The sequence below is a fragment of the Corvus cornix genome, chromosome 6 (assembly GCF_000738735.6).
Source record: "Corvus cornix cornix isolate S_Up_H32 chromosome 6, ASM73873v5, whole genome shotgun sequence".
NCBI classification, from domain to species: Eukaryota; Metazoa; Chordata; class Aves; order Passeriformes; family Corvidae; genus Corvus; species Corvus cornix.
In genome coordinates this window covers 7,678,872-7,705,868 of record NC_046336.1, presented here as the reverse complement: position 1 = coordinate 7,705,868, position 26,997 = coordinate 7,678,872, and the positions used below count along the sequence as shown (strand labels likewise).

General features: G+C 40.9%; 1 protein-coding gene across 2 annotated transcripts in view; it reads left to right on the top strand.

The window, feature by feature from the left end:
* Window positions 1-6,926: 6,926 nt before the first annotated feature.
* The window catches only part of TRUB1 (TruB pseudouridine synthase family member 1), a 32,210-nt gene continuing 12,139 nt past the window's right edge, over window positions 6,927-26,997 (top strand). For both annotated transcript variants that reach the window (XM_010408583.4, XM_010408576.4), the window contains exons 1-4: window positions 6,927-7,084; window positions 8,778-8,870; window positions 12,126-12,181; window positions 25,270-25,351. In XM_010408583.4, the coding sequence (XP_010406885.1) occupies window positions 6,943-7,084; window positions 8,778-8,870; window positions 12,126-12,181; window positions 25,270-25,351 (373 nt within the window). In that variant the 5' untranslated portion in view covers window positions 6,927-6,942. The remainder of the gene's footprint in view (window positions 7,085-8,777; window positions 8,871-12,125; window positions 12,182-25,269; window positions 25,352-26,997) is intronic.

Sequence of the window (26,997 nt, the reverse complement as noted above, 5' to 3'; positions counted from 1 at the left end):
TGAAAATAAAAAGCAGGCATTATCAATTTAATCCTACAGTTGGCAATTAGCATCTTTACAGACTCTGAAGCCTAAACAATTAAAAGTTGAATAATTTATGGCAAATGGAACCATTTCTGTCAACAGTATTATAACATGCATTTGAAGTAACACTTCTCTGCCTGGAGCTGCTCGATGATTGATCCTGGAGTTCTCATTAGTGATGCAATTGCTGCCCCTGCCCCTGGGCAATGGCTACTTTTGTTTACCTGCACTTCTGAATTAATTGTAACTAATTCGTGGTAACTCGCGCTTATTCAGGGTGAGATTGTGACAATAAAAGGGGGTGGAGGAAGTGTGCTATGGCACATGCCAGCAGGGTATCTTCCAGGCCAAACCTGCTGGAATGGCCACTGACTCCTCTGGCCAGGGAACACAACAGGCACTTCCTCAGCTCCAGTTTCATTCTTGGGACAATGGACAGCAAATTCACAGCTTTGATTTTCTTATCCTAGGTAGTTGCTGGTGATGTTTACAAGCCTCTCACAGCAAAGATGTTTAGCTGGGCAGACAGTAGGAAGCTGCTGCAAGGGGTGAATGATCAAGCAGATGAATATGGGAACTGTCTTTGAAAGAGGGCCAAAAGGATTGAATACTTAGAGGGAATACAACACCAAAAAGGTGGCTTGGTAAAACTGCCATGTTAGTCAGGGTGAGAAAGTCCAGTTTGTGCCCATGTGTGGGATGACTGTTGAGGGGATATCTCTGGAGAGATTTGTTCATTGAGGTCATGTCTGAGGGGTGGTCATCTACTTATGATCCCACTCTTCTTGGCAGGAAGAACCCGAGATGCTTAACCATTGCCCTTTGCAGGGTTTCTGGACAGCTCTTCCTCTTCAGTGCGAGGAGAGAGATTTCTTTCTTCTTATGAGCATATGGGTAGAGCAGAGCTTTTAAGCAATTGTTACATTTTGGGCTGTAATTCATGCACCCTCATGTGGAGTGAACTTTCATCTCTGTGCTTCCTCTGCCTGCCTTTTGCAGAAATGCTTTTCAGCTGCTTCACTTCCTTGCTGGGAGTCACCCAGGGCAGGCTGCTCTCAGGAAGAGTGTGAAGGCTTGGCAGTCTGGGAGGAAAGACTTATTAAAAAAATAATGATGTGTGATATCCTACTTCTGCAGAGAACTATTCTTTCCCCCAATAATATCATTTGTGTTTGTCGCCCTAAGAGCATCTATGAAGTGGAAGATGGAGGATGCAGGGAGAAAGAGAAGAGCTATCAGGGATCAGGCAGCTTCCCTTGCAATGCCTGAAGTGTCAGGCAGTCAGGAAGTGTGGTGAGGGCCAGGGACACTGCAACCATCTGTGCCCTGCTCTGTTAATGATGCTACATGAACTTACAGGTGCAGAAAGAGGCTCGAGAGCTCTGCCCAGGAGGTCAAGCTTTGCACCTCATAAAGAGATCAAAAAAGTAAATTGGGTGTTAAGAATTTTGGGAAGGAACATAAATCACAACAGAAGGTCCTGCTATAAAGCCAGAGCATGGCCAGATTTTAACTGCTTAGTAAGATACTGGCCACCCCACATCAAGAAGGATGTTGTAAAATCTAAAAATAGATGGAGAACATACAATCATAGTGAATATTATAAGCCAAAAAATAGCCTCTGTCAAGGAGTGACTAAATAGGAAGCTTCAGAAAGAATTGATAGGATTCTTCACATTGAGAAGAGACAGATGGGGAAGAGCAAGATATGATTTAAGGCCTTTCAAATCATGAGAGAGATGGAGGAAGTGAATGTGTGAATTTTTCATTTTTCATTGTACTAGAAATGGGAAGTACTTAGTGCAAGCCAAGGTAGCTCAAAATAAAGGCCAAAATAAATAGGACTCCTTCACAGAACCTCCAACTAACTTGAAAAAGTCACTGCAGAGAGTAAAAGCTGAATGTACTAATGGCTTCAGAGCAATTACACAGATTAGACAACAGCCAGAAGATCTGTGGGTAAGGGGCAAATATAATGGTCCACATTCCTGCTTTGGCTAAAAATACCTCCAGCTGCTGACCACAAAAAGCTGGGAGGGCAAGGAGGGCATATAAGGGGAGAAGGAAACTCCTTGCAGTGTTCATTCTGGTTTCCCCAGCCATTTCTCAGGCTTCCAGCAGTGGGACTGGGACCTGAGCTGCCTCTGTTTGTGCAGAGGAGATGGCTCTGCCACCACTGCAGTGACAGCCCATCAAACCTGGAAGTGCAGGAGTGTTTGGGGAGAGAAGCTCTTCATTCTCCCCAGGTGGGGGCTTCACAGAGTTCAGCTTTCTTGTGCCAAGAAAATTACACAACATTTATTTAACTTTAACAGGACTTTAATGGTAGATGTTGAAGGCGGTTTTTTTCTGGAGGTACAATCTCTTCCTTGAGTGAGTAGGTGAGGAGAACAGGTCATTTGAGGAGCTCATGTACGCTCTTTTCTGCACATTCATCATAAACCATTAATCAGAGTCTGTATGTGTGCTCACAAGATGAGAGAGAGTTGCCAAAGGGCTGATAATTAACACATTTATCTGAATGCTGAAATTGTACAAAGCCAGTTGAGAAAATGGGTATAAATGTGAACTGCTAGTGAAGATACAGATCTATTTTTTCCCTGTCTCCCAGAATCTCCAAATCAAGATTGAATATTTTTTAAGAAAACACACTCCAGGTCAACTCATTGCTAAATTTATTTTCTAGCTGTGGCATTTAGCAGCTTCTCAGCTGCAAAAGTGTTTAGATCCTTTTAACCTTATGTTCTGAATTTACAGAGGGGCAGGTTGGACTTAAATTGTCCATATAAACAATCTCTCATACGTTGCCTTCTTCCACATGCACATCTGGTGAGTTCTTCATCATTCCTAATTACGATGCAGGTTGGTGGAAAATTACTTCTTTGACAGAAACAGTAGCAAGAAACTGTGTAAATTTAAACAAGAACTGAGAATCCCACTGAGACTTTTAGTAGCAGAAAAATCAAAGATCTGAAAAATGTGTTTTCTTTTTTTTTCCCCTCAGCATCACTGAATCTTCTTGATTCCAGACCATGCTTAGTCCTCTGTCATTACAGACAGACATGGGCATGTATCAGAGATTAAAAGTAACTTTCCAGATCTGTCCTCACTAGTGCAGTATGTTTACAAAAGGTCCATAAGGAGCAATTGAAAACACTATCATATTTTTCTGTATTGCTACATGTACCAGTGGTCAGGAAAAATTGCTGTTTTCTTATTTAGCTGACTGCCAAAACTGCACTTCACATAGAGAAGGAATGGCTAAAACCATTTGGATCCCACTATAGTCTGTCCAGTTCAATTCAAATTGGCACTATAATGCTGCATTAAATCAGCTCACCAAAACCTCCTATTGTCTAATTATTTAAAAAGAATCCCACTAATAACAGACAATCCAGCATAAAAATATAAAGAAACTATTTCTATAAATAAATAAGTCTAGACTTAAATTCCAAACTGGTGTAAACATTGACTACTGATCTTCTGGACAAAATGCAAAAATCTGCTCATGAAATACTTGCAGTTTAGGAATCTTTTTTCATGGGGAGAATGACTAATTGCCAAACCTAGGATTGGTGTATGCTGTGGGTAGTTCTATCTTTCCCTTGCATTCAGTAGCTGACATTCTTTTTTCAAACCTGCTGCAGTTCAACAAGATACTGAAGAACCTGCCTTTGTTCAGAAGAACCACTCACACACGATGGATGATGTGCTTCATGTCTGTCTGAATGGGACCAAATGAACTAACAAATCGGTGTTATTTATCTACAACTTACTATCCAAACAGATGGAGCAGTTAGAGGAAAAAAAATTAAGTATTTCAGGCTTTGATAGTCCCTATTCCAGACAGAATCCCTCTGTCTGACAAGGGAGCTGTTTACGTGACTGTGACCTGAACTTCCAAACAGCTGCAACTCTTTGTTTTACAGGAGACCCTGAGCTGTGATTGACCTCCTTGCAGTTGTTTGCTGTGATTTGGGTACAGATGATGAAGCTGGAATCATGAAGTGAGCACAAACACAGGAACAGCCTATTGCTGCTGGATCTGCTTCCAAAGCTCTAATGCAGCACCAGTTTCTTCTGCATAGTGGTCTGTGAGCATTACCTCATACGAAGCCAGTCTGAAAGCACACAGAGCAAGGAACATCTTGCTGGAGGAGGTAGAAGGAAGTGCTGCATCTGTTCTGTATGAACAAGTCAGGATTTCTCCTCTTCTGCAATAGCACTCATCTGCTGTTTGCATGTACAGCAGCTACTACCCATTATCTCTTCTGTACAATTGCACCAGACCCTCAAGGCACTGCTTTGTGCAGTCCCAGTGACCTGAGTGGAGGATTTGGCCTGCCTCTACCAGACCTGTCATGTTCTATGCACAAAACAACATCATCCTTTCAGCCATTTACCGAGCCACTTTATTAAGGGTGCAAATAAAGTCAATAACTCGAATCATGCTTTTGGTTGTTGTGAATCCTGGCTTGGCTAGGAATCATTGGAGATAAACATCTCATTTCAAATAAGCTACTGAGCAGATGGTAATGACTTTTAATCACAAGCAACACAAGGAAAATCTGAAATAAAGCCCCTGAGACGAACAGTTTGGTACATCATTCCCACCATTTTGAATGCTCAATAACCTTGCCCCACAAAGACAGCCATGTGTGATTTATGTACACATACACTTCCAGCGAGCTAAAATACTGGCAGTCATTAATTGTTTTTCACAATTCTTATTTTGGGCCCTTATCCAATGCCCACTGAAGTTAAACCAAACCTCTTCTTTCTAAGCCTTCAAAGACTCCATCTGCTGCAATTACGAAGTGTTGTGTTTTAATTGCGGATGCAGAAGTTTAGGAGACCTACAAGAACTTTCTGCTCAATACTAAAAACAAGAGTGAGTGCAGTTTCTTTAGACACCTGAAACCCTTCTCTTAAAGAAAAGAAAAAGGAGCTGTTAGCCATTTGCAGAAACAGTACTGGGGGTCAGACAGTGCCCCCAGCTCATGGCCTGTGCCTGTGTCAGGTCAATGGCCTCACTTTAGACTCTTCTCAGCTTAGGTCAGTCCTGAGAAGGCAGTACAAGGAGTTTTTTCACAGGGCCTGTCTGCTACTGCATTTTTGGAAAGTTGAGATGCTCGTTGCATTAAGGAGAACTTTATGCCAAGAGTGGAGCTCTCATTTCTGTATAATCTCCCTCTGATCCCTTGTGATGTGTTCAGAGCAGTCTACTAACCCAACAATATTGCTGGCCATGACAGCGTGACAGGTTTGCATTTCAGTCCTTGGGCTGCAATCCCCCTGCCTGGCAGCTTACTAACACCATTTCTTAATGGTCATGTTTAAACAGTTTTTGCTTGAGCCCACTTACAGAGCAATCTGTGTTCAAGCTCTTTTTAGCAGGGAATTGGCGAGAATTGGTTTTCAAACAACCTGATTAAACCATGTGTACAACAAAAGCTCCATCACAATTTACAATATGCCTTCCACAACAGTGCTTAAATTTTAACTCCATGTAAATCAGTAGCAATTTTCCTCCTGACTTCTTACCCCAGTGTGGCTTTGCAATTTTATCTTCTGGAGAAGTACTCTCATACCTCACTTCCATGTCCTGCAAAGACCTGCACCACCACACTCACCAGGGAATCCACCCTCGCAGCTTATGGTAACAGTGAATATTTCCACAGCCACATTACAGCTCTGCAGATGAGATCCAAGCAAATAAGGTGCCTGGTTAATAATATGCACAAGAGGAGTGCAGGGGAGGCTGGTTGGCATTGCTGGTGGCAGGAAGCTCTTCCCCATCTCATGGACACAGTGGTGGCAGCTGCAGCTGGAAGCTCTGTGCCCGTGCAGCTGCTGGGGAAGGCATGGAATGAGCCACTGACTCCAGCACAGGCTGAAAACCCACTCAGGGACCTTGATCCTGGCTCTGCACAGAGACAGCCATTGACTTCAGCAGTAAGATTTGCTTCCCTGAAGCTCTGGAAGGTCTGCGAACAAGCATAACCCTTAGCTAGCCATGTATTTTTTTCCCGGCAACAGCGTCTCTTCATGATTTCATCTGCAGGCTCTTGCAAATGAATAAATAAAATACATGAATGAAGCATCCAAGCTCTCGGTGCCTTGCTCAGGCATGACTTGTTTAAACGCCTTGGGAATGTTGTCAGAGAAACGAGTCTGTACGGATCAGACCCGGAGAGGAAAACCCACACACTGTACTTATGTATTGTGGTGAGAAATCTGAGAGAAGCCTTCCCAGCAATCTCTTATATGACACATACAGAGGCAGGAAGATTAATGGACACAGCAACTAGTCAGCAGAATATCACAGAATCAATTAGGTTAGAAAAGATCACCGAGTCCAACCTATGACAGAACACCACTGTGTCAACCGGACCGTGGCACTGAGTGCCCCGTCCAGCCTTTCCTTGGACACCTCCAGGGATGGTGACTCCGTTCCAATGTCTAATCACCCTTTCCGTGAAGAAATTGTTCCTAATCTCCAACCCAAACCTCTCCTGGCACAGCTTAACACTCTGTTCTCTTGTCCTGCCAAAATACAGTTCTTTCCAGTTGGGCATCGAAGGTACCACAACACACGGGTCAGCGAACTTCCCCGGCAATGCCTGCAAACCGCTGCGCGTCTGGGGGAGCCGCCTCCGCATAATTTCGGCGTTGGTTTTTGTTCTAGATTGATGGGTTTGAGATTTCAGTTCGTTTTCCCTCAGTGTGCTCTAGTAACCAGTACAGTGAGCCTTATCAACGGATTTTGCTTCGCGTTCACATTAAGCCTGCTTTTGTCGATGCCTTCGCCGGCGATGCTTTCGGCGAGCTTAAAGCCCTCCCTCACGGCTCCTCCCTCGCGTCCCGCCCGCGCGGCTGCAGTTCCCGGCGGCCCCGGCCGGGCGCGCTGCCGGCAGCATGGCGGGGGAGGCGGGCGGCGCCGCGCTGGGCCGCGCGGCCGACAGGCTCTTCTCGCTGAGCGGGCTCTTCGCTGTCCGCAAGCCCAAGGGACCCACCTCGGCCGCCGTGCTCAACCTGCTCAAGGAGAGGCTGCTGGCAGGTGAGCGGCGGCGGCCGGGCCGCCACATCCGGAGAGTTTGGGCCAGGCGTGCCCTGCCCTGCCCGGCGCGGCTGTGGGATGGGGTCAAGTGTGTGCGGTCTTTGGGGTGCGGGAACCGCAGTTCCCGGTAAAGCACTGCACCCTCTTTCTCAGCGCTCAGAAAACCGAAGGATAAGCGGAGTTTAGTTTTCTGTTTGTTTGTGGGTTTGTTTGTTTTGTTTTGGTAGTAGTTCATAGCCATGGCATGGCCCACCTTGGAGAATGGAGCCATTCCTGGGTACATCCTGTCTCGCTGCGCCAAGGGAGGTTCAGGTTGGACATTAGGAGGAATTTATTCACAGAAAGGGTGATTAGACATTGGGATGGGCTGCCCAGGGAGGTGGTGGAGTTGTGTCCTTGGAGGCCTTTAAGGAAAGACTGTCCCAGCCAGAGTCAGTGTTGGTCACGCTGCACCGTGAGCTGTGAGACCGCGTTCAGCACATGGTACTGGTGGCAGGCACCTGTTACCGCCATGGTATAGCAGGATGTGAGTCCTGAGGTTGGATGGGGATGAGCTTTGCCCCAGCAGGAAACTCCAGTCCTGCAGGGCACAATGCAGGGGATCCCAGGCTGCTTGGAGAGCTGTGGGCAGGGACAGAGTGTGCCCATGTGCCAGAATGGGTGTCAGCCACATCTCTGCAGCACAGCACTGCAGGATGTTCTGCTGCAGTCCCACTGCCTATTGCCATTAAAAAAATATCACCAAAGGAGTGAAAACCGTAGTGTTTCAAGAAGTTTGAAAGTCCTGGGCACAGTCTGCAGAAACTGCTCTTTCTGAGTACCGGGAAGTCTGTATGTCAGATATTAAGGGAAAAAAAAGTGAGATCATTGCAAAGGTATGAGTGACTATGGCCTAGATTCTTTTTATAATGGATATGGGGACTTGATCATCTAGTCGGGGCTTTTGGGCACTTGCTGCAGAAGTGAGAACATACTTTCAGACTAGTGAGTGCTTAGCCTGGTTTACTCTGTAGTGTACTGTAGTTCACTACACACTGAGTGTAGTGTAGGCACACACTTCTTGTATGGAAGAATCTGGTTCCCTGAATGGAGAGATAGTAGAAATATGGATAAGGGAGCTTAGACCATTTGTCGTATTTAATACTAATAAATAAGGGGCATTGGACTCTGCAAAAATTCCTGGAGTCATCAGCTGCATAGGAGGTTTGGTGGGTTGGGACACTGACAGCTTGAAAGCAGCACTGAGCAAATTCAGTTCGCTGCAGTTTCCATAGGGCTGCAAATGTGCAAGTAAACACATCCCAGTATAAGGCAGTAAATACATCAAGTATTGCTCAGATTATGTAGCATAAAATTTGTGTATAATAGATGTTTTGGGAACTCTGCTGCTGGTTCTTCCATGCTTTGTTAATTAAACTTCACAGGTGGACCAGGTTTGCTAGCAGTACTTTCCAAAAATCTGTTTGTATTTGAGGCTTCATTAGAATCTAAGTGAAAATACCTTGCAAATTGTTTGAGGTTGGGAGTAAATCTAAATTAATCAATGGTTTTACTGCATTACAGTAATGTCTGCACTGCTAATTAATAGTTTAAATATTTGATTTTTATTTCCTTTAGCAGTCTGGAAATGCAGGTCATTTTTCCGATGTTCTAAGGTTATTTTATAATGCTTCCTTTCAATTTCTATTTGCAGAAGCTGGTGTGCAAACAAACGGGAACAAAAGAAATCAGGTTTTGAAAATTGGACATGGAGGAACTTTGGACAGTGCAGCCACAGGAGTTCTGGGTAATGAAAAACATAATTACAGTCATCAAAATATGATTTTAGGAAACATTTTCATGCCTGCATGAAGTCAGGTGGAGGAACAATTTGGGATACGCATGGCAGGTTTTGGGGTAATGACAGATTACTGTGGAAGAATGGTCTGGATTAAATTTCCTGTGCTTATACTTGTACATGCATGTAACATGGTTCTTAACAGAAGGCTGTATTCTCCCTTCCTGCCTTCCCTCCCTTCCTCCAAATACTGTAATAACTTCTGGGTTATTACGTGTGGGAAAATACAAACTCTTGTGTAATGAATTGTAAAGTACCTGAGCAATTGATGATTTTTTTAACTTAAGCTGGGGATTTATAGTCATCATAATTTGTTGAATTATTTTGTCTCAAAGTAATGCTATTCTGGGATTTTGGGGGAGCCTTTAGGGTTGCTAATACTTGCCAAATGAAAGATTTATAAGAACAATTCAGCTGCTGCTTTTCTAGAGGCTCAGCACAGAAAAAGTTTTAGCTTCCTGTCCTGTCTTGCTTCATAAAGAAGAGTCTTCAAAGATATTTTTTCTTTTAATTTTGATAGCAATCCATTTATTGAATTCCTTTATTTTGTTGAATAACAGTATGTGTCAATTGCTGGTGTTAAAACCTCAGCTGTGGGTGTGGTTATTCCCACGTCATACTTTGTCACCAGCAGTTTTATTGATAAGTAACATGCAGGCTACAGCTTGCTCAAATCATAACCTTGTAGCTCTCCTTGGCTTGGAGAAATAACAGCAATACATTTTTGCTGTTGAAAATAAACAGGTACAACTCTGAGTATACACTGAAAGTAAATGCACTGAGATTTGATGTATGACTTCTCTCAGGAAGAATTCAGCTTCAAGGGGAGGTTGGTTGCTGTGAGTGTTGCTAGAGGTCTGTAGCTGGTAATTGTCACTTGTGAACATGGCAAAATGTGACATCCTTGGGTTAGAAGGGAGCACTGCCTGGTTTGGTTCTAATTTCCTGTACTCTCTGGCCACTCACAAGAGAATTCAGTGTGCAATGCTGAAGCAGATGTTTTCCTTTTACACAGGTGTTCTCTCTGAGCATGCTGCTTCTCATTGTGCAAAGTCAATAGAATTGATCCATAGGAAAAGCAAAATTACTCGTGCTTTTTTAATTGCTTCTCCAACTGTTCCAATACCCAGCAGTGTCCAAAACCTGCTTCTATGGCATGGCAAAAAGTATTTGGGCTTTATGTGCGTGGTATAATTAGAGAAGCACATCACCCTAATATGCTGTGGATGGATTGAAAAAAGGCATAGGATTCCACTGCCATACAAAACACACAGGGAAAAATTAATGGTAGCTAGATTGGAAGGGACAAAACTGGAGAGGAGTAGGAAAGGGAATGTGCCCAGATTTCTTGTGTGTTCAGGTGAGGTAATGAGGGAGGGAAGGACACAACAGAAACAAGTTATTCAGAGTATGTGTGCTGCGTTTCAGGATGGGCTGGTGGAGCAGAAAGCTTTCCTTCCTCATGGACAGGAGCATGATAGAAGTGTTAAATTTTCTGAAACCCTTCTTGATCTATACTGCTGTCTCCCAGATATATGCACTGCTTGTCTATAACTTTGGTCCTGGGAAATAACTGATACAGAGTCCTGCTTAGTGTGCCAGGTGTACTGCCAATAACTGAGCTGTGCTCTTTATCAGAAAACATCCTTTTTATATTTCTTCTCTTACTGACAGCAAGTGTAGATGAGGAGGGACCTTGGAGGCAGAGGTCAGTGATCTTTGACATGTGAGAGAAAGGGAAGGTCGAGTCTTAGTGAATATCTTCTTTTGGTGTTATTCTAGGGCTGTGGTTCCAGTTTGCTGTTTCTTGCTCATAATGGGAATTTTACTTGGCTTATTTTTATATGGCAGTAATGAATTATGCTTCCACAGTAGAAGAAAACATGAAAAAGTATAAAAAAATTAAAATTCAGGTAAATCTTTATACATTCAATGTAGTCTGCCAAGTAGGGTTTATGTCACTGTTTAGTAACACATATTCTCCATAAGCTGATGATTAAGAGAAAATTGTTAGTATCTTGTTCACAAAAGCATTCAATGTCTCTTTAAAATTATTCTATAGAATCTCTTGACACTCTTCAGCAAATTTCAGCTCAGCTGTTGAAGTGCCAGTTATGTCATCATGTTGCAAGGAAAGTGCTTGGTTATAAAGTCTTACCTGTGTACTTATCTCCTCAGCCTTCTTGCAGCTCTTTCCTATCTGGCAAATAACAGGAACAGGTTGAACTGAAGGTACATGAAAGCACAAGGGCACAAGTGACTAAAAACCCTCAGGAATAGGAGGAGTAGTAATGGAGAACAAGGAGGAATGTAATGAGTCTCAGAGCATAAAAATTGAGAAGCATTAGAACACAAGTAAATTTTTTTCTTTTTTTAAGTTCATTTTCAGTTTGATGGTTTTGGTCCTGGCTCTTAATTAATATGAAGCTGATTTCCTGAAAGCTCCCTTAACTCCTCTAGTTTTATTAAAATAAAGTACATAGGCTATTATATATTCCATGAGTTGTACACAAAACTGATTTCCTTCTAAAATTTTCTTCAGATTGCTGTATGTGGAAAAAATCAATAGGAAAGCATTTTAAAGGAGAGCACCTTGTAAAAAGCATTAAAGTAAAATATAAACCAGAGCTCCTTTTCTGTCTCTTTCTTATATGAAAAGCTGACTGATTGCTGTTTTTTAGAATACTGGTGTTAGAATTGAAATAACAGTAATCTGTACATGCACAATAATGGGCAGTTGGACCTTTTGGTTATTTTACTTGCTGTAAGTCTGATAAACAATTTCATTATGCTGTCTTGGCTGTATTACTCTTGGTCACTATCAACCTTTAAAAGAACTATTAGCTTACAATGAAGCGTTCATTCATTACTGGTGAGCCATAGCCTTCATCAAACCAGAGGCAGTGTTAATTGCACTCTCCATTTCTTTGGTGATTAAAAGATAAATAAATGTAGGAGTTGAATTAAAGTATTTTAACAATAGATGAAGGTTATTTATCTTTTGCTTTAGACTTTTTTTCCTTTCACTGGTCCCATGTTGTTTGAACATCAGAGATGTTTTCTCAAAAGTGGTGACTCTCTTCATATGCTAACAGAGCATGAAAGGCTGGGTTTCTGACTAGCATAATATTTAGTGTTGAATGGTGTTAAAAAAGGGAACTGCAGGGCTGTTTTGAAGTGGCATTTCTTCTTCTGTCTTTGCAGTGGTTGGTATTGGAAAAGGAACAAAAATGCTGGGAACTATGTTGACAGGTTCCAAGGTAAGGAATGCTAAATGACTTGTATCAGTGGGGGGTTTTGTTTGCTGGTTTTCTTTTTTCTTCCAGTGAAGAGCTGAATCAACATGCAAATATGACAGCCATCCTGCATATTGAGTTCAAATGTGTACTTCAGCTCCTTTTTGCAGTTAGTCAGAAATGTGCTACTAAGACTTTAATGTCCAGAATGGTTATTACAAAAACTGTCTTGGTTTTCTGCAAAATGTTAATAAATACCAAATTACAATTTTACAGGAAGATTTCTATACTATTTAGTGTATATTAAAAAAAAAAGAAAGAAAAACTAGTGAAGATGGCACTGAAAGTGGTATTTTGGGGATGTAGTGGTGAATGACAGTTTAATTTTTGGTAATTTTCCTTAAGTGTAGACAACTTAATTGTTATTTAGTTTGGAGTAACAGATGGTCTTTGTTTCTTTTCTGTCTCCTTAAATACCATGAGGCCTTAAGAGGCACTTTTTGGAATTTAGGGTGTTTTGGATTGCATTGTTGCTGCTGTAGAGGGATGCTCTACAAATACAGCAATAGACACATGTGAGAAGCCAGAGGTAGCAAAAGCCCCGTGGCTGCATGAGAGAATCCAGACCAGAGCCTTGACACATAGAAATTTTGTTCATTGCTAGTGTTGATTAATTTTACTGTGTTAATTTTACTTTGGTCAGCCCCCAGACTGTAGGTGGTACATACACAAAAAAGTGCAAGTACTCCCAAGAGTAATCTACCAGTGTTGGTTCCTTCCTCACAAGTCAAATCCTGTGGGTTTAGCCATTATTTTTACATGAGAAGTTTAGATAAGAATGGCAGATGTAGAAATCAATTAAGCCTTCCAAATTTAATCTTACACTCAGGGAAAGTCAATAATGCATTTTTCCCATTCTCTTCTAATCTGAACACTTTAGATCTTTTACCGCTGCTGAACTGATAGCTTAAAGGTAGAATTTGATTGACAATCTTCAGTTCAACTCAGAGGCAAATAATTTGATAGAAAAGAAAACCATGATGAAAGGACATAGCTGTAGAGTCTGATCCAATACTCATGGTAGGCAGTGCCAGTCTGTGCACTGGCTGTAATGGGTTTGCATTTGGTTTATATGAGTGCATTTCAGAGGCATCTGTGTTTTGAAACGCGCAGTAAGCAGCTGGATTTACAGTGGAGATGTAAGCAGCTACCACCTGACATCTCCTTTGAAAGAACTTTAAAGATAGAAGAAGTCATAGATTTACTTCAGCTAAATTAAATCATCGTAGCTAAATGTGTAAATTGTTGATTTAAAAACACATAAAGTGATGGAATTACCTCTTAAGCTGGTGTTTGCAGTGGAAACAGCTGTGATGGATAAAGTACTTTCAACCTTTTTGGCAGGAGAGGATATGCTCAGATTCCTTGGCAACTTCACTGTGAGGTCCTGTAGCCATGAACAGGGTTGTCCAGTCACACCTTGTTCCCAGATGGCTCCTGAGGGGCAGGGGAGGGGAGAGAGTGCAGTGGGGGCAGCCTGATGAGCTACCCCAGCCAGATCCATCAGCTCTCCCCTGGCCTTACGTGGGTGTAGGCTGTGGGCACTTGGTTCAGTGAGGCAGAGACACATCTTTACAGACATCAGCAGCTCTTCCACTGCAGCTGTTCCTGTGTTCTCCTCCTGTGGAGGAGAGTGTGAGATACCTGACATCCATGCCAGCTATGGAATCTGCAGCATTTATTTGGAGCTTTTCCTGTCTCTGCCTTCCTATTTCCTATTTGTACTTCAATAAATTAGGCATGCAATAATTGGTGAGGCTTGAGGAAGTTGAAGGATCTCTCACAGATGTCTGCCTGTTGGGTTTTTTGACCACACTGACAGCAGCATCTCATAATGTATCAAGACATAAATTCATGACTAAATAGGTTTGAGCATCTTTTTGCATTCCACGCCATGTGCTTGGAATTTATAATCTTAATTTTTTCCCCCACTATTTTGGATGCTAAAGTGTTTGTTGAAATGTGATGTTTTTCTTTTGTTCCTTTTATTATTATAAAGATTCAGAGGAGCTGTCTGACCCTCTCTGGCCAGGATTTGCTGTTTGCTTCTAGGAATGAGTCTTGTAAAGAAACAGTTCAGTCTATCATTGCTGGCAGCAGAGCTATGCGGAGTGGCCAAAACGTATGGTACTGCAGTAAACTCCATATGGTGACTCTGCCAGGAGTTGGTCTGTCTCTGACTTTTTCCCAAACATTGTGTGAAACTTTCCTGACTCTGTGTGGCAGCTCTGAGCATTATCACTTGGTGTGCAACTCGCACACATTCTGCAAGGAATGTTACTCTTGACGTGTAAACTGAGTTCTTCATTTGTTTGACCTCCTTAGGAATTAAGACAAACAGAAATGTGCAGCCAAGGGCAATACCTGCTTAGTGTTCCAGATTTCTCCTTGAATGTTTAATATTTATCCAGAAATAAAAATATGTACAATCTGGCTTAGATTTTGTTTGGTTGCCTTACTTTGTTTCAAATATTCTAAGTGAGAGGGAGAAGCTGAATGCTCTTGGATCTGAAATTTAGATACTGAGCATTTAATAAATGTTCCATAGGAGAATCACTTTTTCTTTTTGTTCTTGGGACTTGCACTTGGTCTTGTTTGGACTTCTTGCACTTCAGTATTTTTAAAGATTTTTGTTTTTTTACCATATTGGCAAAGTAAAGAGAGTAGAATGAGAAAATACTTTCTGCTTCACCAGTAAAATTAACATGATGGGGTGGACCAATATTATGGTAAATTGTTTGTGAACAACTCAGTCTTACGTATGACTTGTCTGTCTCAAACACAATGTAGAAGTGTGTTTTTTGGGGGGCAAAAAGGGCTAGAAAATGGTAGCACAATTTCCAAAGTGGTAGTCTCGTTTAAAACCTCTCATCTATGAGAATGTCCTGTTACATAGAAGGAATGAGGGAAATGATCATGTGCTAGTCAGGGAAAAAAAAGAAGAGCACTAAGCAATGAAATTCTTCATTAATCTAATACTTTCCATTGGGAGGGGATGTCTCCCAACACATACAGTCTTTATAGAGAATTGAAGCGTTCAGGTTTTAGTTCTGTGCTTAATTTGCTTATTTTTCAGTAAGATAGCACCTGGGTTCAACCTAAGAGAATTTTAGTCATACTAGTGTGAATGAAGCCAGAAGCTGGCCATCCATCAAACTGTCTTTGAAATCACTGCCTCTCCATTAATGGAAAGCTTGGGGTGTATTGGTTTTATCTGAGGATGTGACTTCTTGTCATGGTCCACAGACAAAATGCATCCCCAAGTGCTCAGTGTGAAGGAAATTACCTGAGTACTTTACACTGGTGGCACAAGCTTGGGCAATGACAGGTTAAAATAGAAAATTTAATCTCAAAAGTTTTGGCTTCTCTGGAATGAAGCTATCCAAAAAACCCCCAAACCTATGAGTAGAGTAAAACCCAAACTCCAAGTGTTCACAAAGCCTAGAAGGGCAAGAAGAGATTATGGGCAGAATGAAGATATATTATGTGACAACTTTTATTTCATATGATAGTTAAAATTTGTATTCTTACAAATCCTGGATAGAAAATGAGTGCTAGGTCAGTGGTAAGTTTTAAATCTTGCCAGTCATGCTTGTGTGAGAGAGGGCTTGTCTGGACAGGAATTGGTTCAAATCACCTAGCAGAACTTCTGAGACATGTAAGTTACTTTTTGCAGTGTGACTCTGAAATTAGAGTTTGTATATTGCAAAATTGTTTCTTTGGAGCGGTGGCATCAGATCTTGCAGAACAAAGTGTCCATAAACAAGGTTATTTCTTTAACTCCTGTGATTATCTTCCTGTCCTAAAAATTATGCTTTTACTTGTATCCCTTAACTTCTCAAACATAAAGCTTTCTCCATGAATTCATTTTGTTTTTTTAATTAAGTCCTTTGCTTCCATCCTTTGGCAGTGAATTCAATGAATTAATAACGCATTAGAAAGCAAATGCAGGGGTTCTATAAGGAGCAAAACCAATGAAGCCTTTACTTGTGATTTTGTTTGTTTACAGATCGTTAGACACCAAAGCCCCATGTGGACTTTTTGGTATCCAGTAGTTCAGTGGGGCTCCCTCTGGACCCTCTTAGTGGAAGCTGCAATAGATTTATTTCCTCTATCTGTCTGTTTTCAGGAGGCTTATAAGAACTCGGCATCTCTGAGACCCCTATTCTTCTGCCAACATTTGTGTGTTTGCACATTGACATGCACACCATGATGGTGTAAGTGCTATTTCTTTGGAAATTCTAGTTTTCTTTTTAAATAGCCTCACTGTGCTGGTTTGTTTTTTCTTTTCAGTGTATTTCAGTGTTTGTGCTCCAGTTCATTTTTGAGTTGCAAGTGCAAGAAAATTGAGTTGACTCTCCTTTTGAAGGATCCTCTTGGTGGTGTGTGCTCTTACTTTTAGTCTTAAAAATTTCTCTAGGGTATCACCAGCAGAGCTCTTTGCTTCATTGTGCTTTCTTTTGGAGTTGGTGAAACCAAATCCACTTATTCATACAGTGCATAGGGATGTGTTCTGTTTTCTTTTCCAGATTCTGATGTTTTTAACGTCATCTTGGAAGGGCAGGATTTTTGGTTAGTGGTAATAATTTTGTTAGACTAACTGTTATGGTACGGAAACCTAGGTGTTTGGATATGCAAGCCCTCTCTCAGATCTAAAACAGAAGCCATGGATTTTTAAAATAAGCATATTTCAGTTTTGTTTAGAGCTTAGTGGAATAGGTATCTTTTAGACCATTTCTGAAATAAAAAGTAGGTAATGCTTGTGAGTGTGGTATATGAACAATTTTGTGTGGGCAAGCAGTTGTATAGGTAACACTCCAAAACTGCTCTCCAAAGATAAGGCTACACTTTATTGCCTGCTTTATAAAATACAGTAAGAAAATAGTTTTATCTCCTGAGTGGAGCAGCAAGGATTTGTTCACAATGGATCAGCCAAGTTTCCAAGCACAAGACAAGGAGGACTGTTAATGCTTGCTTGATGATTCTTCAGGTCCCATCTTGCTTGTGTTCATTTGCTTTTGCTTTCAAATTGCAGTATTAGCATATCCAACTGTATTTGTCTTGGAGGAATCCAAGTAAAAATGGTTTGTTTGCTCTTTGGCCTTTTCCCTCGGAAATTTTTCACCTGCAGCACCTTCTCATTTTTCACTCTGTGGTTTATGCCACAGGTTTACCTTCTCACACCTCTTTGTTTATGGTATCCTGTCCAGGATAACCAAGGGTCTGACAGAATTTCTTTTTGTAGTGAGACGGGAGAGGTAACAAAAAGAGCGCAGTATGTGTCCTACCCATTTAAGAAAATGGATTGTAGCTGCACGAAATGTCACTCCTTTGCCTCTGTTCAAGCCCAAAGAACTTATTGTTTCCTTACAAGGGAGGCAGAAGAGGGGAGAAGGAGATGATAAGGTTATCTCCTAGGGGAAGGAGAAAGCCTGGTAGATTATATGTTGTGGCACGTGGAGGGGTTAGTGTGAGGTAACATCATACTGTGCCAGAAATCTAATATCTCTATTGAGTCCTCAGGTTTTCTTGAATCCACTGGAGTTACGAATTTTGGTTCCCAGGCTTATTTTGAAAGATGTTTTACGCATTTTCCATGGGGAACAGGACTGGCAAATTGGAGATGGAGTGACTGTTTTATGAGAGGAGTTAACCCATGGGCAGATGGATGTGTTTCAGCCCTTGTAGACTGGCTAGGTGAATTCTCCCTGACACGTACTGGCTGCTGAATTTCACCCATTTAGTTACTGTTTTGAGGAAGGATATTACATTCCTGAAATACAGGTATAGGACAGAGAAGTCTTGACATTTCTGTTCTGTGGTATTTGTTATGTTATTGTGCAAACATTCAAGGAATACTTCCTCATATGTTTGCACAACATAGTGCAAAGATGTCTATTAATAAAACTTGTCCTACTTATTGTCTGTAGCCTGTAACAGCTACATCTAGGAATTGCTATAGTAGTTTGGTGGGGTTTTTTTAACCACTGCTGTCACCTGAGAAGGTTTTTGCAGAACCAGAACTTTGTACTGTAACTCCAGAAGGTCTCTAGAGCAGAGAAAATTGGTTCAGAGACCCATTGTTGTGTATGCAAACTTGGCACTGGTTTCTGTCCTGTGTTATTTTACCTTATTGACAATGAATTTCTTGTTCTCCAAATGCCTCAATAAATTAACTAGAGGTCAGTGTCAGTTTGTGAAAGTATGGTTGTCTCCCTTATTTTGTCAATAGGAAAATGCTTACATAAAAGGAAGCCTGGGAAAATGCATGAATGAAGTTGGTTTTGATGTGTTTTGAGAATGTGTAGAAGGTGTTAGCAAAACTTGAAGTAGTGTCTGTACAAAACAAGTTGCACTGAGAGAATGTTAAACCTGCACAGTGGGGGATGCAAGAACTGGGAAGGGCTAAAATGTTAGAGGGATGTAATGGCCTTACACTCTGTCAACATCTTTAATTACCTGTTACTGCAAGACATATGATATATTTTTTAACCTGCTTTTTTTGGTAACAAATCATAGGAGAAGAGGCTGATTTTAATATCTTGTCTTTTCTGCCCTGCCCAACATCCCTGAGCCAAAGTTGTAGAAGAAGAAGAAGCTGTTGAATAGCATAGATACATCCTGTACTGCAGTGGTACTATTAGTAAGCTGGTTTAACATGCTGTGTATTGCTCAAGTCTCTTTTATGCTCACCCCAGAGGCCTAATCTATTAATAGCTCAGCTTCATGCTCTATTAATATTCACACTCTTTTTTAAACTGTTGAAAATCTTGAAGAGACTGCACCTATTGTGCTGCTTTTTCCTCCCCAAATGCCGAATATTTTAAGAATACATTCTGGTGTGGTTTTTCTGTTCTTCCATTCACGAGGTCAGCAGCACTTTCTTCCCTCTTGACCTTTCTATAATTGTGCATATGGCTGTGCTACATGTGCAGTTCTTGCTTGGATTCATTAATAAAAGCAAGACTGCACATGGCAAGGCTTTTTTCTCATTCTTCCTGAAAGAAACAGAAAATTAAAAGGATGGTAACCAATTAAGATTAGCCATTCTACACTGTTTTCCCTAGTGTTCATTTCTAGTAGTTTGGAGATGCTCTTAGCACTGCCTTTTAGAATTTGCTGCATCTTGGCCTTAGCAATGCTCTTGAATTCAGCTAAAGGCTTTAATGTATTCAGTTTTATCTGTGATTTTGTATGTAGCTATAAAGTCTTACCCTTCTGGGAGGGCTGTCTTCTATTTCTGGTAGCGAATTATGTATTCCCTTAAAACTCTTGTTTCCCAGATAGATTTTGGAGGTCATCTTTCTTTATTTTGTTTTATCTGTGATATGGGTACTAGAGGACAGAATGATGGAACAGGTGTTGAAGCTGAGGATGACATTTAAGACCCAATCTGAGACGTTTTGATGAGTGAAGGAGGTTTCCACAGAGAGCAAATGCCAGAAAGGTTTGCATAAAAAGACTGTGGGTTTCTAACAACCACTTTTGCACATTAACCTGCATCCCCTCTTGGATGTTGTGAGCCTGTACTGTGTTTGTAGGTGACATGTGGCCTGGTGCTATCTCAGGTGATGCAGTGTTCCTGTTACTGTTGGCATTGTTCTCCCACCTGCCCCCTTTCCTGTGCTCCCTCTGACATCCAAATTTAAACTTGATACAGTTTTTAGCTAACACCTTAAAGCTTCTCTGAGCTATTGGCAAAGTATCTTTTGTGGGTTCCCCTATTATAGGTGGTTCTAGTAATTCACATGGAAAATCTAGTCATCCCATGATGTTTGAAGTCTTTAAAATAAGCTGACATAAGAGATCAGAAAATCCTGTTAGTCCACAAAGTAAAGATCAGATAGTTCTTCAGCAGTGACAGTACAATTACAGCATCTAGCAGTAAATGCAATTTAGTGCAGGCTTAGCACAAAGTCAGCTTTTTCTTTTAGGAGAAAAAAAAGAATGGTAGAGAAGTTGTAATGTTTATGTATATCAAAAGGTCACGTTTGGTGTTTGATAATTTTGAATTTGCTCTATCGTAAAACATGAAACTCCTCCCTCATCCTGCAGTCTTTATTTTGCCCTCTGTGCAACCTGCTTTTAAGAGATTAGGGCTCTGTGCTTTTAATATATTGGAATCTGCTTAGTGACAGTGCTTTGTTTTGGAAAATAATTGAAACTATGGCAACCCTTGGGGTTTTTTCCAGCTTATTTGTCTACCCTCATGTACTTCTCCATTTTGGTGGATGATTAGCATACTGGAAACTACTGGTAACTGCTAATGTTATACAAACAGCAAAATAAGTTCTGTAAATATTAAATCCAGAACTGGTTGTTTGTGCTTTGGAAATCATTGAACACAAACTGAATGTCATTACAAAACTGAGAATTTAAGGCCTCTTCACTATCTCAGTGGCCTAAGTCTACAAAACTGTAAGTGCAGAAGCAAATGGTTTTGGCACAGGAGCACTAATTCTGATCAGTGCTTGCCTGCTGTGTGCTCACCCTGATTTCCATCAGCTTCTCTAGAGCACTTGTTTCTTGTTTGTTTTTGTTCAAACTTGTTAGCCACACGCAGACATCAGTTTACATAAGTTGAATTTCTGTTTCTATTGAATATGACTTCTCTTTCCCAGCTTTTAGTCTCTTGCACAGGGGCTTGTAGCCTTTATTTCTTTCTTTTCCTTTTACACTTCTGTGTTCAGTTGCTGCTGTGATTAGAAAATGGGTCATCCTTGGATGAACTCTTATGAACTGCCTCTTCCAGAGAGCTTGCTTCCCTGGGAAGTTCTTGTAGTGGGAGCCATCTTAAAATCTTCCTGACAGCTACTGGTGACCTTGTTTCATAATTACTTGTGTTTCTGTCTAGCTCTTCCAAAGTGTTGCTTCTCCATGTATGAAAAAGCTTTTAAAACACGTTATAATTTAAGATTTCAAGTCTCTGGCTTCTTTCCAAATAAAACCTTGATGTCTCAACAGTTAAAACTGAGAAGCTCTGTTGCATGGTCTGTCTGGCATTTGCACTGATAAATGGGGCAGACATGCCTGGCAGTCAGCCCACAGGCTTCAGCCTCCCAGAGCCCCCCCAGGTGGGGTTGTGCAGCTGAAAGCTCTGCTGGCTGTGCAGTCCCTGAAATGGGAGGAGATCCTTCTTCCTTCTCCTCCTCTTCCTCCTTTCCCAGTTAAATATGTATACTGATAAGCCTTTATTCTCTCTCTTTTTATGGATATTCTTTCTCTTTCTGTGTTAGTCTAAGGACTTCTCTGAAACTGGGTATGAAATTAAAAAAGCCAAATTATAGCTATTCTCTTACTAAAAATATTACGCTAAACATATGGTGTATTATTTGTGAGAATGTTGACTGTGCCCTGTGGTTGTGACACTAAAACAAAATTCCTTTTCCGAGACCCATGAGATTTATTAGAGGTTTGTAATTTGTTTCTTATAGATTCCTGTAATCCTATCTTTTATCCAGTGGTGGCTTTTTATGGCATGTTTCTTTCTGGTCATGGGTATGGTGCACATGCACAACCACCCGAGCATTTCACTGTCTGTCTGGTCTTGTTGGGGTTGCATCCAGCACGTCTCCCAGTCTGTGTGACAGAGTTTGTGCATTATCATTGACGGAGTGCAGTGGATTGTCACTGTAAAGTATCTTCTTAAGGCTGTCTTCTCACTGCTGTGAGTGGTGGAGCTGCTTATACTCAAGGGCTTCTGATCACTTCGCTGCCTTTTGTTTCACTTGCCATAATGGTTTTCTTTTTTTCCTTTTTTTCTGACCTGCTGAGAGATGCAGCTATCCCCTAATGCAGGATAGTTTTGGAAAGGTCTGTTTGTCCTCAGGGTACTGCTGTACAGTTGTGAGGCTCTGCTTTGGGACCAGCCCACCATTTTGTGTTGGAATTAATGCACGATGCTGCAGCGCTTGCAAGTCGTGACTGGGAACGCTGCATCTCAGCTTTTAATGTGCTACACTTGCATGTTGTGCAATCCCATAGGGAAGCTGAGGTGCTGCTTTTAATCTTTACATGATTTGGGTCCTGGTCTTTTGAAATGAGTGGAGGGTAAGGATACAGGGGCTATTGACCAGCAGAGTGTTCTCTGAGGAGCTGCAGTATAGGGACGCTTTCTGTCACAGTCTGCACTTGTCAGGCTTTGCCACTGCCTGCAACACCTACTACCTTGCTTTTTTTGTTTCGGGTTGAGTGGGTTGAAGGCAGAGTGGTGTGAGCAGTTGCTGTCTGTTCCTGCAGTGATCTGTAATTTGAGAGTACAGGGAGAATGCCCCTGGATGTATTTTATAAAACTGGAAGAAATAAATGATTGCCAACACAGGTGAGAAAAGGTCACTGAACACTTACTAAATGACTCAGAATCCATTGGGTGCTTCTGAGGGCAGTGTGAGTGAGAGTCTAAAGAATTTTAATGCTGAATTTTGACTCAAATAAATCTGGAGTCTCATATTATCTTCTACAGCCTCCAGGTTCTGCACCCTACCAAAGGGGAAGAAGTAAACCTTATCCAGTGGCAAGTAAGAATTACGATATATAATTGTAGATAGCCAAGGGCACTCCGGAGACTGATCATAAACCAACTGTAATTCTTAATTTCCTGACCTGTTATAGCCTTCTTTGTGGCTTATTGCATTGCTAGCTTAAGTATTTTGTGACTCTTTGGAGGCTCCTTTAAGGAATGGGGATTTGTGACTAACATTCAAGGATGTTCTTTTTACAAACTGTAAACCCTTTTGCTCTTTTTGCAGAAATTAAAGGGGAAATGTTGAGATTTGGATTGTATTGTTCATGCAGTTTATATTTACATCTAAAAAGATGAGACATTATCTCTCTGTTGCTGGCAGGTCAAATATAACATGTAGTTGTAACAGACAGCCTAAAGCAAGATAGTCAAAACCAGAATTAAAGGAAAGGAGGTAACTTAAATGGAAGTAGTATGAGTATTTTGATTTGGAAACATCAGAAGATAGAGTGTGAGTTTTCAAATTTTCAGATTTAGAATTTTGCTGAGCTGCTGAGATCATTCATCGTGCTTAGGATAATGATGATCTGCTCACGTGTTTTTATTAACCTCTAGAATAGGTGCTGAATAGTGTCTTTCTGGCTATGCTATTAAGTGTTCAGAACCAGATCGTTAAATGTCTGAGAAAGCAGTCAATTTTATGGTCCTAAAAGCTAATATAGTAGTAAAAGATAATATACCTTGCAGTTTATTTAAATATTTGTTGTGGAGCAGCATTCATCCATTCTTCCTTTTGTTTCTTTTTTCATGCATTCCAGAAGTGTGTAAACATCAAAAATTTTATTTTAAAATACCTAATTCTGCAGAGTTATACATCTGCTATATTTAGGAAAAAAGTAGCCCTAACATGGTGGTGTGGTTGTACCTGGCAGGCAGGTAAAGCACCACACAGCTGTTTGCTCACTCCTTGGAGTGGGACGGGGACAGAATCAGAAAAAGGGTAAAACTCATGGGTTGTGATAAAGGCAGTTTAATAAGTGTAATGAAAACATCTGTGTTATCAACACTGTTTCCAGCATAAATCCAAAGCACAGTCTCATACCAGCTACTCTGAAGAAAATTCTCTGTATCCCAACCCAGCCCAGCATATGAAGTAACCAAAGAATACAGTTATTTTTATATTAAAGTCTGCACTCTGCTGCCTTTTGTCTGACTATTTCTGCTGCTTCCATTTTGTGGCAATTGCTTGAAGAAATACATTGAAGTGGCAGGTTGTCACATGGAACAAAATCAAGGCATGTCTTACTAGTCCAGTGGTGTGGGTGTGATTTATATTCCTACACTGTTATTTCTTGAGCTTGTTTGTACTTTGCAAGTACATGAAGCAGGATGCATTGCATCTCAGAGTAAAAGGTTAGTGCTTATGCCTGTTTGGATGTGTTCCAGTAGGATTTGGTCAGCCAGCTTCTAAAAGATACATCCTCAGATTAGTATTAGTTCAGCTGGGGGTAAGTTCACTGGAACCTTACTGGGAAATAGTGGAACACTTTGACTTTTCTCTCCAAGGCTTTGTTTGAAGGCCTCTGGTCTTACCATAGGGAAGCCGAGGGAAATGGAATGGGATAGGCAGTATGTCAAGCCATTGATGTAATACCTGACGGTATCCTTAAACTTGACTCAGACTCATGTTACACAGTGTGCTTGGTGTGTTGACAGCCTTGTGACAAGTCATGGAGCAGCTGGTTCAGGGGAAGCCTCTGTCAGCAAGTTCTGCTTATGCCCAGAGAATGGCAGTTCTTGGGGTGAAAGTGTGGCAAAGGAGGGCATCAGGTGAAATGCAATAAGGCCAAGAACTACTGTCCTAGGGTCAGGTTAATTCCTTCTTGCAAACCACAAACACATAAGAACACTGAAAATTTTTTTAGAGAAAAAAAATTAAAAACCCTGAAACAAGTATTCAGAGAACCTTTGATGAGCAGAGATGTTACTCTATGACCTTGAACTCCTTGTGCTGGTCACAAGGTCCTTGCCAGATTCCAGGAGTTCAAAACTGCAGCTTCAGGATATTGCATATCCCTGCATTTCATGGCAGAACCGTTGTAATGCTTTGTCTTGGCAGTGGGTGTTTTGCTTTCACAAGTGAAGGTCTTTGTGTGGTTTTTTTTTAATGTGCAAAGCAATAGAAAAATTGTCAGTGAAAGGTACTCCTCTGTGTGCCTTGCTTCAACTGTGACATATGGCACCCCACAGAGACTTTGATGTTACTACCCTATTATTTTCTTTATGGTATTTATGTACTTATAGTAAAAATTAGATTCCATGTTGCTTCTTCCTTGGGTTTCTAACAGTGAAATCACAGGCACACGTAATACAGGATTTACTTTTTGTTTGATTCGATGTCTTTTCATCTTGACTTTTGCTTACCCTAAGTTGCTGGATTGACTACTTAGGCAGTATTCTTCCTGTTCTGATTTAAAGTAATTGGTAATTGCAGTCTTTATTTTTTAAAAATAAGAAAAAAAGTAAAAAAAATCAAAAGAAACAACCTCGAAGACCTGACTTACTAATAATCTCTCCTATTCCTTCCCAGAAATACACTGCCATTGGAATGCTGGGCAAGGCTACTGATACATTAGATGCTACAGGAAAAGTAACTGAAGAAAAACCTTATGGTAAGCATAAATGTATCCATATGCTTGATGCAATTTGAAGGCATAAGTGGTCTCTGTCACAGGAAAGCGGAAGAGATGTTTGGGACTCTGAATGAAGTTTAAATGTGAAATTAAACTAAGATTATTTCATCTCCAACTTCAGCGCTCATATAATTCAAACCAGCTTCATGCAATTATGTGCAGCGCAAGCTGGACATAGTTCATTTCTGCTGGAAAAAAACAAACCAGGCATTAGATTAGGAGGGAGGAAATAGAATTGGGCAGGACTGTGTCATTTTAAATCTTTGACAGGCTGACAAATGATGTGCTGTGTCCAGTAACATTTTCCTCTCTCAGAGTATAGTCCCAGGAGTCCTCTCTTAGTAAAGGCCTTTAAGGCCAGTGAAGGAATAAAGTACTTGGATCTTCCCTCTAGGACACCACTTTACCTACGGACTGCTTAACATTTAATGGGGGTGGCATAAACTACATTCTGCATAGGGTTATCTTCCAAATCTTGGTCTTGCTTGCATCTTTAATAAATGAAGTTTTCTGACTGACAGAGCACAGTGTAAGGGTTTAAAGCTTCAGAACTCAGGCTGACTATGGCTTTGCTGGGCATCTTGGAAACAATGTAGAACTAAGCAGGGACACAATAAATGTATTTGTTATTAGTTCTTTCACAACCTTGGGGAGAAAATTTTAAAAACAAGAGGTAAACAGTTGCTTAGCAACTTTACAGGTCTTACATTCTTTGTGGTACCTGGTAATAAGTACATGAAGTAAATAATCTTTTTTTAATAGCATGATGAAAAAGCCTGGATTTCATCTCTCACTCCCAATCTCCTTTCTTTTGCAGTTTTCCTTTTCTCACGAGGCAGGCAAGCATGAGTTTCTTGTCCACATTCTAAATAGTACTATTTACTAGGCAGTGTTACTCAAAGATGTTGGATCATTTATTTATGCTTCAGGATCAAGTTCTAAGTCTCTAAGCTTCTGGAGGACTGAGCATCCACATGGTGTTAGAGTTGCTAATACTTCGTGATGGTTAAATGAAGTGATGATTTCCTTTCATAGTATTTATCTGTCCCTCTCGAAGTAGAATTTTGTGGTTATGCTGCACTAAGAAGTATTCAGAGATACTTGCTCACATGTAAGATGTGAAATACCATTTCAAAGAGATGCAACTTCCATGGTCAGTTAATTAAAAGAAAAAAAAAAATCAAAATCTGTTTTTTGAAATGCTAGTTTTTCTTTTTTTAATTTTGTATTGTTTACTGCAGACAGCATTTAGAGTGTTGTTTTTGTGTGTATATCTCTCCCTGGCAGCTCTTGTTACAGTAGTTCCCACCTCGGCAGCACCTCCTCTGTTATGGTGTTTTACCTTTCTGTTAGACTGTGTGCTTGGGGAACTGATTTGGCTTAAAAATACCCCCTTTTTTTTGAGTTGCTTGTCATTTTAAACTGAGATAGTTGCATGATCCAGTTCATCATGTGGTCTCATGAAGAGCAGCATTGGCATTGCTGGGGCAATGCAGTTTTGGATGCACTGCAGTTCCCTTTTGCCAGAAGTGACGGCTGAAAGAAATGCTCGTGGCAGTGGTCTCAGTTGCTTTCCATGTTGGTGCAAATCAGTCAAATGTGATTTCCTCAGAAAGAAAAGGACG